General features: G+C 42.2%; 1 protein-coding gene across 1 annotated transcript in view; it reads left to right on the plus strand.

Annotated features, from left to right (window-relative positions):
• LY86 (lymphocyte antigen 86) overlaps nt 1–14,038 on the plus strand; it is a 63,598-nt gene that overhangs the window by 24,599 nt on the left and 24,961 nt on the right. Inside the window, exons 2-4 of the mRNA XM_012804224.2 lie at nt 5,357–5,443; nt 6,719–6,847; nt 8,402–8,411. Coding sequence (XP_012659678.1) covers nt 5,357–5,443; nt 6,719–6,847; nt 8,402–8,411 — 226 coding nt within the window. The remainder of the gene's footprint in view (nt 1–5,356; nt 5,444–6,718; nt 6,848–8,401; nt 8,412–14,038) is intronic.

Below are 14,038 nucleotides of genomic sequence, written 5' to 3' on the forward strand. Positions count from 1 at the left end.
CATTTTATTAAGCAGCCAGAAGCAGACCAGTTTTACTTACATTCTGTTTGCCCAAGTTTTTCTTCCCTCCATAAACAGTTTGTTGGAGTCCGTCTTGCCGGTGCCTCCAAGCTGCATGCAGCTGGGAAGGGCTCCCCAGGCCCTTTGTTCCCCTTCTCTACCCTCCAAGCCATGCCTCGCTCAGAAGCTGGTTTTATTACATTCTCCTGACATCAGCCTGCCTTCTGCCAACAGCATGCAGGAAGCAATACCAACTCTCAAAGTAATTTAGGTTATAGGAAACAAGCCAGGAAGGTCAAGGTTATGTTAGAAGAAAACTCAGTCTTGTGGATCTTGGGCCAAAGTCAGACCTAAGTACTGCAGAGAAGGGTAGGGAGAAAAACAGAAAAGGGGAGAGAAAAGCAGAATGGGAGGGACAGAGGGAAAGTGAGAAGGAGAAAGGGGGAGGAGAGGAGAAAAGAAAGGGAAGGAGAGAGGACTACTTTCACGTAGTAGGAAGGACATGACAAACTTGGGTTGCACGTGGACATGAGTATAGGAGAGGCTGGTTAGAGGGAGGGTCAGCTCCTTTCCACAATGACTCTGCTATAAGAATTATACCTCCCACAGGAGAAGGAAGGCCAATTTCTAACAGTTTTTAACTCAAAAAATAAAACCCATGCATGTACACACACCTACACACACAGGCCTATAAAACTGGGGAAATCTGGATGAGCTCTGTGGACTGGACCATCAGTGGCTTGGTTTTGATACTGTCCTATATGTAACATTGTACTATGGGGGAAGGGCACCTGAAACTTCAGCAACTTTCTGTGAGAATATAATTCTTTCAAAATATAAAGTTTGGGAGGGTAAGTGAAACCTCTTGTATCTTTTTGCAACTTCCTGTAAAAATATAGTCATTTCAAAATATAAAGTGGAAGACAAAAACCTTAGGCATAGCTATGGCCTATTGAAAACGAGACTAGCTAGCTGAGAGTTTCATCCCACACACACCTCAGACCACCCCTGACCCAGCAACACAGAGGCTGCAGAGAGTGTCGCTGCACCCACAGACCCAGGACATGTGGACACACCTCCAAGCATTTGGGCTGCCTGAGACCAAATCAAGCAGGGGCCCAGCAGAGTCACCCCGGGAGCGCCCACCACTCTCTGAGGAATTGAGTTCCAGAAGATATGCCGTCGGATTCTGTTTTCTTCCTAGTAACCCTCGCTGTATGGGCACTGCTAGCTAGAAGTCACCAAGGCAAGGCTGTCCTCTCAGGGACAGCTGCTCAGGTCTAGCCCTACCCAAGAGATCACAGGTGACTGATAGAGTACAGGCTCAGAAATGTCCCTGAAGCTGAGATTTGTTAAGCACAGACCCTGTGCTCTGTAACCTCAGTTTGTTCATCCAGCTCTATTCTACTCTGTGAATCTGCAAGAAAACATTTCGGGGAGGGATTTGATAGTTGCTGCCCTTCGTATGCAAAGCAGATGCTGCTGGCTGCTGTCCTGGAGCCAAGATTTACACTCAGCTGGCTTACAGGGCCCTCATACCCAGGGATGGGGCAGTGTGGGCATGCTGGTGACTAAGAAGGTAATTCTTTAAAGCAGTTATCTCCACCAAGGGTGAGTTTATCTCCCAAGGGAACTCTGGCCATGTCTGGAGACCATTTTTGTTGGGAGGGGCACTGGCATTTAGTGGGTAGAGGCCAGGGAGGCTGCTAAACATCTTACGGTACACAGGACGCCCCCCCCCCCGAAAAAAATGATCTATAAAAACGTGTCCATAGTGACAAGGTTGAGAAATCCTGCTTTTAGCTTCTCAGCAAATTTGCTATAAACAACCTCAATTATTCATTCAGCAAACAATTATTTGGAACCTAGAATAATATTCAGACATTATGCGCAGTCCTGGCACTGGGGAACCTGCCCTTGCAGCAGCTGGCAGAGGAATAACAGAGGCATACAAACGAACGTAACGTAATATACAGCATGCTCAGAGCCTGAATGGAAATACAAATAAATACTGAGAAGGTTATGAGTTTATGGGGATGGGGTTGGAGGATGGGGAGGAACTGATGTCACTTTTCCCAATAGGACCACAAACCATGTGTTTATATTCAAAGACATCGTTCTGGCATACAAATTTGAAATAACTGCTAGGACAGCTCAACAAACCCATAAGCACTATTTAAGCAATCTGCCTTTCTCCTCTTTATACATATCCTCAGAGAAAAGCAACCTACTACATTCTTTGCAACTTTGTTCCTTATTAAGATTCTTTTCCTAACAATAATATTTTTCCAGTACCAAGGAGATGCGTTGTTGCCTTCTCCTGCCCTTCGTCGGTTTATAAAATATTTATAGTCATACAGTGTAATTCCGTAACTGCTAATTAACTAAGCAATACATATTTAGCCTATTTTCTTTTGCCTCAGATAGCAACTTAAATTTATCCACAATTTTGGGAATGCACCTGCCTAAACATATGTTCATTGGCCTCTGCCTTTTTCAAAACTGACTGCCAAGTATATAGTCCCTTCCCACCCAGAGTGTTGGCTCACTGACCTCTTATGGTCCCTTTTTCCAGTTGTTGAACATACCTAGGTATAGCTGAATTAGCCAAAGTTTCATGGCTTCTGTCCAGTGTAGGAACTACTGTCTCCATACTTCCTGCTCTTATTTTCTGGGGTAAAAGAAGCCCTGAGATAGCACAAAGATGCTTAGGAAGAAGTCCAATGAGTGTAAGAAAAAAAAAAGCTTTCCCTCTTGGGAAATTTAGACCAGACCAAAGGGATTTTGATCAAACAAAATTTCCCCCATGTTAGATTTGTAAGGCTGAAATTGCCAAGTAGTTCTCTTCATGGAATATGCCACACGGACAATGATGAATCTTTCAAGTCAGCAGTGTGGATGATAAAACTGTCTGGAACACTATCATTGGCAAATGTAAGCAGATAGCTATGCTAAAATGGAAATTGGTTGTGAAATAGGACTATCAGATGCCATATGCCTGAACACAAGATATTCTGGGCAATCTTACAGATCAAATAATTAACATATGTATTTAAGGTTCTACTTTGTGCAATATCACTGTACAATGCCAGGCAACAATTTGTTTGTTTTTAACTCTGGCTTTGAATCTTGATTCTAACACTTTCTACTGCAGGAATCTGGATAACTTAGTACTATCTATCCTCTTTGAATCTATATTTTTCCATCCGTGAAATAAGGAAAATCATACTTATCTCCCCAGATTGTTGTTTATTCTAGCACTGAGTCTTGTCAGGAAAACAGAGACCATATTGGTTACTGTAACAGGGAGAATTTAATATAGGGAATTGACTGGAGAACTAAAAAAGCAAAGAAAGAAGAGCAAAGAAGCAGCCACCACTGCCAGGGCTGGGAGAGCAAAGTGAAGAGGTTGGAGTGATTAGATCCTGGATGCTTGAAAGAACCCTGTGGGGCTGAGGAATGTTACTGCAGAAACTTAGTTATCCGCAAAGCTGAGCCACAGCTAATCCTGGGAAGGTGAAGAAAGGAGCTGGACACGGGAACTAACTGCCACTACTATGGTGATCGGCCATCACCAGTGACACTAAGCAAGTATGTAAGAAAGAGCAAATCAAGTTTCTTCTCTGGCTCTAGCCTCTTTCCCCCGGTACCTTGACCTGCAGGTGGCAAGGGAGAGACATAATTGCAGAGTGCTTCTAATTTTCAAAGCAGAGGACAAAAGGCTGAATTTGGAGCTGAGAATCAGCTTAATACATGGCACACCCACCCATTTATTGTATACATTTGTGGAGTGTTTACAGTGTGTCCAACTGCCAGGCTCTGTGCTAGGCTCTGAAGACTCTACAGAATTCACTGGAAACTCTTACAAAGTTCACGTCCCAATGATTACTACAGGGTAGACATTCCACCAAAAATGGGTCTCCTCTTTCAGGCCCAGTGGGAAACATAAAGGAAAAAGAAATGCAAAACAAAACAAGGAACCAGCCCTGGTTTTTAAGGAATCCCATATTTAGATTAGGTGTCGAGGGATAAACCACAAAGCAAAAAACAAGGTAACACATATGTGTACAGTTTAAAAAGAATTTCAGGCATACTAGTGTGTTTGGTTTCATTTGGTTGTTGTTTTTGTTTGTTTGTTTGTTGAGGCAAAGTCTTACTCTGTTGCCCCAGCTAGAGTGTAGTGGTCATCATAGCTCACTGCAACCTCAAACTCCTGAGTTCAAGTGATCGTCCTGCCTCAGCCTCTCCCAAGTAGCTGGGACCACAGCTACACACACCACTGCAGCTGGCTAATTTTTCTTTTTTTTTTTTTTTTTTTTGGCCAGGCAGGGCTGGGTTCAAACCTACCACCTCTGGCATATGGGACCGGCACCCTACCCTTTGAGCCACAGGCGCCACCCCTAATTTTTCTATTTTTAGTGGAGATGAGGTTTCACTCATGCTTAGGCTGGTCTTGAACTCCTGACCTTAAGTGTTCCTCCCATCAGGCATACTGTTTTAAGAATTCAAAGAAGCAAAAGAATATTTGGGTGGCTATCAGGGAAGCCCTCACAAACCAGAGGGAAGGATTAAGACTTGAGTGTTTTGATAATGGCCCAAAGAAGTAAGACTGTTCCAAATGGGAGAAAGCCCTGGAGCAAATCAAACGTGGTAGGCATTTTCTGGGTGTGCATGGAGGATGGACTCATGATGTCAAGTATGGAAAGCAGGGCCAATAGATCATGTCCAGACTTTATTCTGAGACATAGATGAGAGCCTGGAACCTTTTGAATGAGCAAAAATTATATGAAAAATATTATCTTTATAGCCCCTCCCATATCTAACACAATGCCTTACACATAGTGGAATATTTGGAGAAAATTATTACATTGAATAGGATGGGATAGGATAGGATGAAATGGAATTACAAAGGTAGGTCTTGACTTTGAAAGTCTATGTGTATCTCCCTCTATTTTAATTATAATAATAAATACTTCATGAAATGTGCTTTGTAATCCAAGAATAATTTTCAAGACCAAAAGCATAGGAACTAAAATAATTCAAGCAATGATTGAAAATTTAAATGATAAAAACCTTCACAAGTAAAGATATAACCCAACAAACAAGAAACAGTGCTCATTTTGTGGGTGGGGTGCCTGTTGTTAGAGGAACATGACATTGACTTTGAAAAGACTTATAGGAGCTGCTGAAAGTCCATAACATGGACTTATATGAAAAAAAATCATCATTGGACAATATGTTTTTGAATACATTTAGTGATTCGTGTGAAAACAATTAGTATTGGTACAAAGTTTGAATGTGAGTTTGTAGAACATACAGTGTACTCACAACTAATCTCTTATTTTCTTCTTGGCAGATCCATTACAGGATTTTGGCTTTTCTGTGGACCAGTGTTCCAAACAATTAAAATCAAATCTCAACATTAGATTTGGAATTATTCTGAGTAAGTAAAAATGACTGACATAAAATAAAACATTGCACAGCCTCTTCTGACTTTATACATCTGATGACTCATGTTAACTGTAATGGTTGGCTAAACTACTGTTGCTCTTCCACTCTCTGGAATTAACTTTATTTCTACTTTAATTTTCGAATCTCTCTCTGGGTAATATCCAGGTAGGGTAGAACTCTCATTTAATGCTATGCTTATGTACTAAAAGACTCTAGGTACTCATTTGTACAATATAAGCACCTGGAATCAGTATACCTGGCCAGGAAAAAAAAAAAGAAAATATTTTGAAAGTAAACATTGATGTCTACTTGAGAGAGAGCTTTTGCTTAGTCATCTCAACAATAAACAAATCTACTCAGAAGCACAGTTTGTTATTTGTGTTAATTCATATCCCAAATAGCTAATGTAAGTTCCTAAACCTGACACAGGCAAAGAGGAGAACTAATATCTTTTCCCCAACCCCAATGAATGAGCTAGACCACTTTCTGGCTGTTTATTTGTTCTATGAGCATGTCATTACAGTGTTAATGTATTTGCGATAGCTACCAGAGTATCTCCTTTTCTAAAACAGTTTACCAAAACCAGAGCAGCAAGATTTAATAAACTTTGCATGTGGAATCATTTCTGAGAAATGGAGGGAACATTCCCAGAGATAAAGAACTCTCATACATCTTTTCATTTCTAGAATCTTGCACAATATCTGGACTCCAATAGCAGCTCAAGAAATTCTTTGGGGAGGAAAAGAAAGAGAGAAAAGAGGAATGGAAGGAGGAGTGGGTGAAACATAAAAGGCACAAATGGAGAAAAAGGCAGAGAGAATTAAAAGCCACCACCATAGAGCTTCTGAAGCTTCCTTTGTGTCCCTGGTGCAGTATTTGCCTGGCAATAACAGCAGGAAAATGTAGGCTTGATCCTGCATCAACCCTATCATGGGGATCAATAATACTATGTAGCTGAGAAGTTCTAGAAGCCAGACATGCAAAAATCAGATTAAGAGGCCATAGCATTAGAATAGAGGAGCACAGAAAATTAACTACCTTGCCCCTAACAGGTAGAGTTTGAGAAAAGACCACCTTCCATTACCCAGGGTCATCATTGCTATCCCCTGCAGCATTGCCTGAATGATTTGCCAAGAAAAGAAGAAAACTGTTCCCAACACAGAGCATACTAGAGGACCTGAAAGGCTCCGTAGCTCACGCTGTTATAAACAGCCTTTGATATGTGACGAAACAGATAATAATGATGAGACTGTTCTCTTTCCTTCAGGACACGATATCAAAGAGCTGTTTCTTGACATAGCTCTCATCTCTAAAGGATCATCTATTTTGAATTTCTCCTATCCCATCTGTGAGGAGGACCAGCCCAAGTTTTCTTTCTGCGGAAGAAGGAAAGGAGGTAAGCCATCCATCTGGCTCACTGCTTTCAGGGCCCACCCAGATGACCAAGAGCTTGCATCTGAGGTTGGGGTACCCAGGTCACAGCCCAGCACAAGCCTTACTTATGGACAAACTAACCCTTACTCAGCAGCATCTGTAATATAAATACAACAAAATCCCGACCTCATAGGGATGTCATGAAAATCAAAACAAAATGATGTGTGTGAGGTAGTCTACAAACAGAAAATTGTTACTGGGGATAGAGACACCTTATAAAAAGTGGCTGGCCGCAGATAGTACGAAGAACTTCCAAAAATCGATTGAGGTCCATAACGTTTCCAGGTGTACCCTCAACAGCCTCTTTCTTTAGTGGTGAAGTCTCCTCAATATACTGTGTTTCCCCCAAAATAAGACACTGTCTAATATTTATTTTTTCTCAGGAAAACACACCAGGGCTTATTTTCAGGGGATGTCTTCCTCTATGCACTAAAATGCATGGCATGGCTATGCAGCATATCTGCCCATCACTAGGTCTTATTATCAGGGTAGGGTTTAAATTTAACAAATGCATAGAAATCCTACTAGGGCTTATTTTGGGGGGTAGGTCTTCTTTTCAGGGAAACATGGTAGCCATGGACTTGGAAAAAGAAAATAAAATGAAGCCCACTAAATGTCACAGCCTTTCCCATTTGGGTCATTGACTGATATGGGCATCAGGTAGCTAGACTCCTAGTAGAGAAGAGAAACCCATTCTATTAACATTAGCCCCCTTTTCACTAACCTTTGACCCCCTCCATATGCCCCCCAGAAGGGCTCCCTCCCATCCCCACCTCTCCTCTCTGCCTCGTCCTCACCTCCTGGCCTACCCAAGCCCCTGAGTTGCCCCCGTGGTTTAATTAAAGCCTTCAAGAGCCCCCTGTTCTGTAGAAAAATGTCTAAGGGCTCTAATGACCAAAGTTTATCACCAATTTGACTCCTGCCTCTTCTGCAGCTGCATCTCGCCCCATTCCCACACACGCACCCTCAGCAACAGCCTTAACAAATGGTTTGCCACTTTCTCACCGCAGCCTGCATTTGAACACACATGAAGTTGCTTGGATGGTCCTCTGAGCCTCTTCTCCCCACTCCACATTTATCTTCCCTCCAAACCTAACTCAAATGTCCCCTTCTCTCGGAAGCCTTCCTCCAACCACAGCCAAATACCCCTTGGTGCCCCAGGGGCTTCACGTTCCTACATCGCCCTCAGCCCTTATCTCAGCTGGAGGTGAATTCTATAGTTAGTGTGTGCATGTGTGTGTCTCTCCTGTTAAACTTCTGACCTCTTGCTCATATCCATCTCTGTTTCCGTATACATGGCGAAGAGTGCTGGTACAGGGTAAACACACTGCAAATACTTATTTTATTGAATTTACACATGGATATACACTGGATTGAAGGCAAGTACACCTGTCTGCCTCAAAAGCGACCAATGACACTTAGGCATGGCACAGAGACACAATGCACATGGAATCATAGTCGACAGTAAATGTTCTTAACCCTCCAAGTTTACAAAAACCTAGAATTAATAAAACAGAAGAGATATTGTTCCCTCAGATGGTTTGAGGTGTCCAATTCAGTTTAGCAGCGCTAAGGCCTGATGTTTACCTTATATGAATTCTGGGCAGCTCTACAGCCATTTACTTCTATATTGCAATGGGGATAATGACCGCACAGGCAGGCTGAGAAACTGGCACTTGGGGAATTGCCAGGAAACGTCATGTAATATAAAACAATCAGAAAAGTGATATACAAATGCTGCATGAGCAAACAATTATGTAAAGTATATAAGACAAGGCAACTAAAACCTTAAATTCGAAGGCATCTTGGGTTATTACATTTTTTTAAGCCAAGGAATGGACTCTATTCCAAAGATGTGGTTAATACGAAGAGCACAGGGAGAGAGAAATGCACCAGGGAGAGGGGAAGTCAATCCAAACCCAAGCTCAAGCTGCTGTTGACACATTAAGCATGAAATTGAGTCTCTCTGAGGTTTTCAGATCCTTCTTAGCAGAGCAGTGAGGAAACCTGGTGTCCACTGTGGGCGGTATGGTGGTGTCAGTTGCAGCTGAGTTGATTGGTATCATTTTCACAGTGTTAATATGCCTGCCTCTGCAAACTGCATCTCACTGGCTGTTCTCCAAGCCAGATAAAACTACAAAATGGATCAGGCGTGGTGAGACTACAGGCACAAAGCGTTTTCTCCTTTTCTTCTGCATGTTCCTCAGAGAGCTCTAAGGCAGCAAGCACATCAGATACAAAGACCAAAGGTTGCTCCTTTAGTACCATCAGGTATGGTGTGATTAGCAATTTGGGAGAAACAGCCTAAATGGCTTACAAGGTATTGATTAAGTAGGTCATTATTTGGCCAAACAAAGGTATAAAATGCTGTGATTTTAAAATGATGTCGTAGGAGATTGTTAAAGTACACAAAAATAGACTCATAAGAATATTAGATGACAAAGGAGTGTGCTATAGGCTGGCTGGGCACAGTGGGTCATGTCTATAATCCCAGGACTTTGGGAGGCTCAGGCAGGAGGATCACTTGAGGCCAGAAATTCAAGACCAACCTAAGCAACATAGCATGATCCTATCTCTATAAAAAATAATATAAATTATCCAGATGTAGTGGTACATGCATGTAGTCCCAACTGCTCAGTAGGCCGAGGCAGGAGGATTGCTTGAGGCCAGGCATTCAAGGGTGCCATGAACTATGATGGCACTTCTACATTCTAACCTGGGCTACAGAGCAAGACTTCGTCTCTTAAAAAAACAAGAAGAAGAAGAGGAAGCATGTTAATACATGAGTACTATACAAGAGTACTCTCCATTGGAGCCTTTCTTAATTAAAATGTTTGTAAGGATATACATCCCAAAGCCCTGAAAAGCACACACTCAGGGGCTACCAGTGCTCGTGTCTCTAAACAGTGGCACTGTAGACCTTTAGTTTTGCCCTTTTTGAAAAATCTGTTTTGTTTTTAGAATAAATTTGCAACTTTATCCATAAGTGTTAGTTTTTCATTGTAGGAAAGAATAGAGAGGATGACGTATCTTCTCCCATAGAATACATCTAAGAGTTGTCAAAGAGAATCACAGCCTATAGAATACTCAGCGATATATGGAGTTGAATAGAAAGTTCTGAATCAGAGAGTTGCATAGAATATCAAGGATTCACGGAACTGCCATTCCCTACCCTTTCCCTTTGCTGGAGCTGTGGACTCAACCGAGAAGAAAATAAAACTGGCCACTGTTTTGCCTTCTTCTCTGTTAATGCTCCTCAGTCTCCCTCTCCTGTGGTAGCATCAAGTTGTGTAAATTCACCCACTGTAGTTGATCTTGATGTTTTCAAACTGACTCCATAAACTGGACATCAATTTCTAAGACTAGCTTGGAATTCCTTCAATGTCTTGAATGACCACACCTAATTACTCACCCTAAGGAGAGAAGCTGCAGCCAACTCCCTGGACAGTCAACACAGTAAGGCAGGCAGAACCCCCACATAGTTAGGTAGCTTTGCCTGGTCCACAACCACCTTCCCCCACGGTTCTCGATGTGGGTTGCATATTTATTAGTCACGTCAGTGCTGTCCTATGCAGCAATGACAAGTCTGAAGTGGTTACTAAGCCCCTGAAATGTAGCCAGTCTGAATTGAGATGTGCTTTAAATATAAAATACAGGCTCAGTTTCAAAGACATAGTATGAAAAAAGAATGTAAAGTGGCTACATCATTGTTATATTGGTTACATGTTGGAATGATAATATTTGGGATATATTGAGTTTTACCATTAATATATTGTTTATCAATAATATGACATCATTATTTAACATATTGTTAAATTTTACCTTTCAAAATGTGGCTTCTAAAAAACATAAGCATATACAACTGCATATAAGCATATATATGCAACTCTCTATTTCTTATTGGACAGTGCTACATTATAACCTCCCTTTAAAATTTCAAAGATCCCAACACCCCAGCCATACCCTAGACCAATTAAATCAGAATCCCTGAGAGTCAGAACTAAGCCAGGTGAGTCCAATATTCAGCCAGGGTTGAGGAGCATCCCATCAGCCCCATGCAGGCTTCACGGTAACAACTGGTGTTGGTGTTGTTACAGCTTTCAGCGTGCACCAGGTGCCTTCCCAAGAACGTATGTGTATTTACTAATTTCCTGCTTGCACCAACTTTACAAAGTATAGAATCTATTGTTATTAGCCTTTACAATACTATGATTTATAGTAGGATATATATACTAGGTCTTCTCCTACTTCCAGCCAGCTCCCAAGACCCTTGTAATTTCCTGAGTAATAGGGGTGCTGGGGAGAATCTTGTGTCCCAATATTTGATCTTTGATTCAGTTTTTGGCACAAAGCTACTGAATTCCAAGGAATTTCCCGGGTGATAAGAGTGCCTTTTTTTAAATAAGGTAACTCTTGGTGTTCCCAGGTGGGAGCTGACCCCCAGAAAGACCAAGCATGAGTAAAAGTTTGGATTTTTCAGCTCTACCCCTCATCCTCTGATCTTCTGGGAAGGGCCAAGGGGTTACAGACAGGGTTAATAGTCAATCATGTCTACATGATGAAACCTCCATAAAAATCCCCAAGGTGTGGAGTTTGGGGAGTTTTTCGGCTGATAAACACATGAAGGTGCCTAGAGCATGGGGCACCCAGAGAGGGCACAGAAGCCCTCAACCCCTTCCTACCTACCTTGCTCTCTGTACCTCTTTATCTGGCTACTTACCTGTACCTTTGAAACATCTTTCATAATAAACTGGTTAATGTAAGCATGGTCATGCACTTGACAATGGGGATATGTTCTGAGAAATGCATCATTGGGCAATTTATTTCTTATGCGGACACCACAGAGAATTCTTAGACACATCTAGATGGCACAGCCGGCCGCACACCAGGCTGTATGGTATGACCTATTGCTCCCGAGCTACAAACCTGGACAGCATGGTACTGTAGGCAATGGTAACACAGTATACGTACTTGTATATCTAAACATCTAAAAAGGTACAGGAAAATTCTTTATCATGATTTGATGAGACCTCCGTCCTACATGTGGACCATGATCTGCCAAAACTTCATCGTGCAGCACATGACTGTGCTTCTCTGAGTTCTGTGAGCCATTCTAGCAAGTTATCCTACAAAGCAGGGGGTCATGGGAGCCTCTGATTTGCAGCCAAGTTGGACATAAGTTGTGGGTAACCTGGGAACCTACTACTTGCAATTGATGTTTGAAATACGGGGGAAGGATAGTCTTAGAGAACTGAGCCCTTCACCTCTGGGGTCTGTGTGACTTTAGTAAGTATCAGAATTGAATGGAATTGTAGGACACCCAGCTAGGGTCCCAGCTGGAGAATTGGTTGATATGAGGATAAAATCTCCACACATTTCAGTGACCAAAAGTGCTCTCTGTGGAAAATATAATAGGAATAAATAGTTTGTTTTTCTTTCCTACATACTGCCTCATCTTAATAGACAAGAAATTGAGTCTCAGAGAGGCTAAGTAACTCGCAGAAAGTCACAGCTCCAGCAGGTGGTGAAGCTGGATTTCTCTCCAGCTCTAAACCCCTCTGCTACTCATCTTCTATAAACATAATTCAAACTCTCGGGGAGGAGAAGTGAAGTCATTTCAGCCCTCCACTGGGACTAGATAAAGGACTTAAATGACATGTCAAGTTACAGGGATCAAATGATTATCCCTGGACATTGCCAGCCAGGGTTCTCACACCAGCAACATCAGCATCATCTAGGAAATTTTTGGAAACGGAAAACTTTTGGTCTCTGATTAGACTTGCTGAGTCAGAAACTGGGGTTGGGGCTTAGTACATCTGTATTTTAAAAGCTCTTTGGGCCACAGGTTGGCAAACTTTTTCTGGAAAGAACAAGATAGCAAATATTTCAGGCATTATAGGCCATAGTTCTCTTTGGTAATTGTTCAGCTCTGCCCTTGTGGTGTGAAAGTTCCTACAGATAATATGAAAATAAATGGGCATGAATAGTTTATGTGTGAGCACTGAAATTTAAATTTCATAAAATTTTTATGTGTGATAAATCATTTAGATTTTTTTTCCTGCCATCTAAAAACATAAAAATAAAAACCATCCTCAGCTCTCAGCTGCTCAAAAACAGGCCTTGGGCAGTTGGCCCTGAAGCCATAACTGGCCCCTGTTCTGTTGCACAATAAACTTTGAGAAGCTGGCTAGACAATGGGGTCAGACTTCAGGGCTACCAGCCAGAATCACTGAGCACAGGTATACCCGGCTCTCTCTGTGGTGAACGCTTGACCTGAGGTGCAGCATAAATCATTCAGATCTTGGATATTAAGGAAAATGTGATGCCTTTGCTTTAACTATGCTGTATAGGGCTAGAGCCAACAAATTAGATATGAGGCAAAGGGGACTTCACAAGAAAACTGGTAAGAGCATCAGGGGATGGGAAGAAAGTACCTCGTGGCAAAGCCAGGGAGCAGGGCTGATGGCCTCCTTCCCTCTCCACAGCTGCCATGCACAGGCTGAGCATAGAAGCCCTTCTTGTCAGGAGGGTTACTTAGTTTCTCTGGTTCTCAGTTACTTCATCTATTAAATGGGAGTAATCATAATTCTCTATTGGATAATAGTGGAGACTGCATAGAAAATATTGTGACTTGGCTGACACATTAGAAGTCACAGCAGGGAACCTCTCTGGCTTCCTCTCTCCTACCAGAGGGACCTTGACACAGGGGCTGGGACAGCTTGAGCAAACCACAGGGCTGCTTTGTAAACTCAGGGTGGGCCTCTCAAAGAATCAAGTCAGAGGTGAGATTCACATACAAATAAGCTCACCTGGAAGTCAGGGAGGCAGTCAATGCTTTCTGCCAACCTGCTCTGGGTCCAAGGATTCTCTGACCAGTGACTGACAAGTCTTTTGTAATTGTGAGGTTCTGTTTTGTTTTGTTTTGTTTTGTATCTTGATCATGTTAGCCTCTAAAATTCTTATTTTCTGCTTCTGCCTTGACTTTTTGCCAGAATATGGGACTGTAGGAATGTTCACTTGCTCCAAGGAAATCTGACATGCATCCACAAATGTGTGGTCTGTCCCCTTGGCCCCAACAAGACTATCCCATGACAATCTGACACAGAGACTTATCCCAAAGTCTGGGCTTGTCAGCACTAAGCAGCACCACTGA

This window comes from Otolemur garnettii, unplaced genomic scaffold (assembly GCF_000181295.1).
Source record: "Otolemur garnettii isolate 467f Iridium unplaced genomic scaffold, OtoGar3 scaffold00026, whole genome shotgun sequence".
Lineage (NCBI taxonomy): Eukaryota > Metazoa > Chordata > Mammalia > Primates > Galagidae > Otolemur > Otolemur garnettii.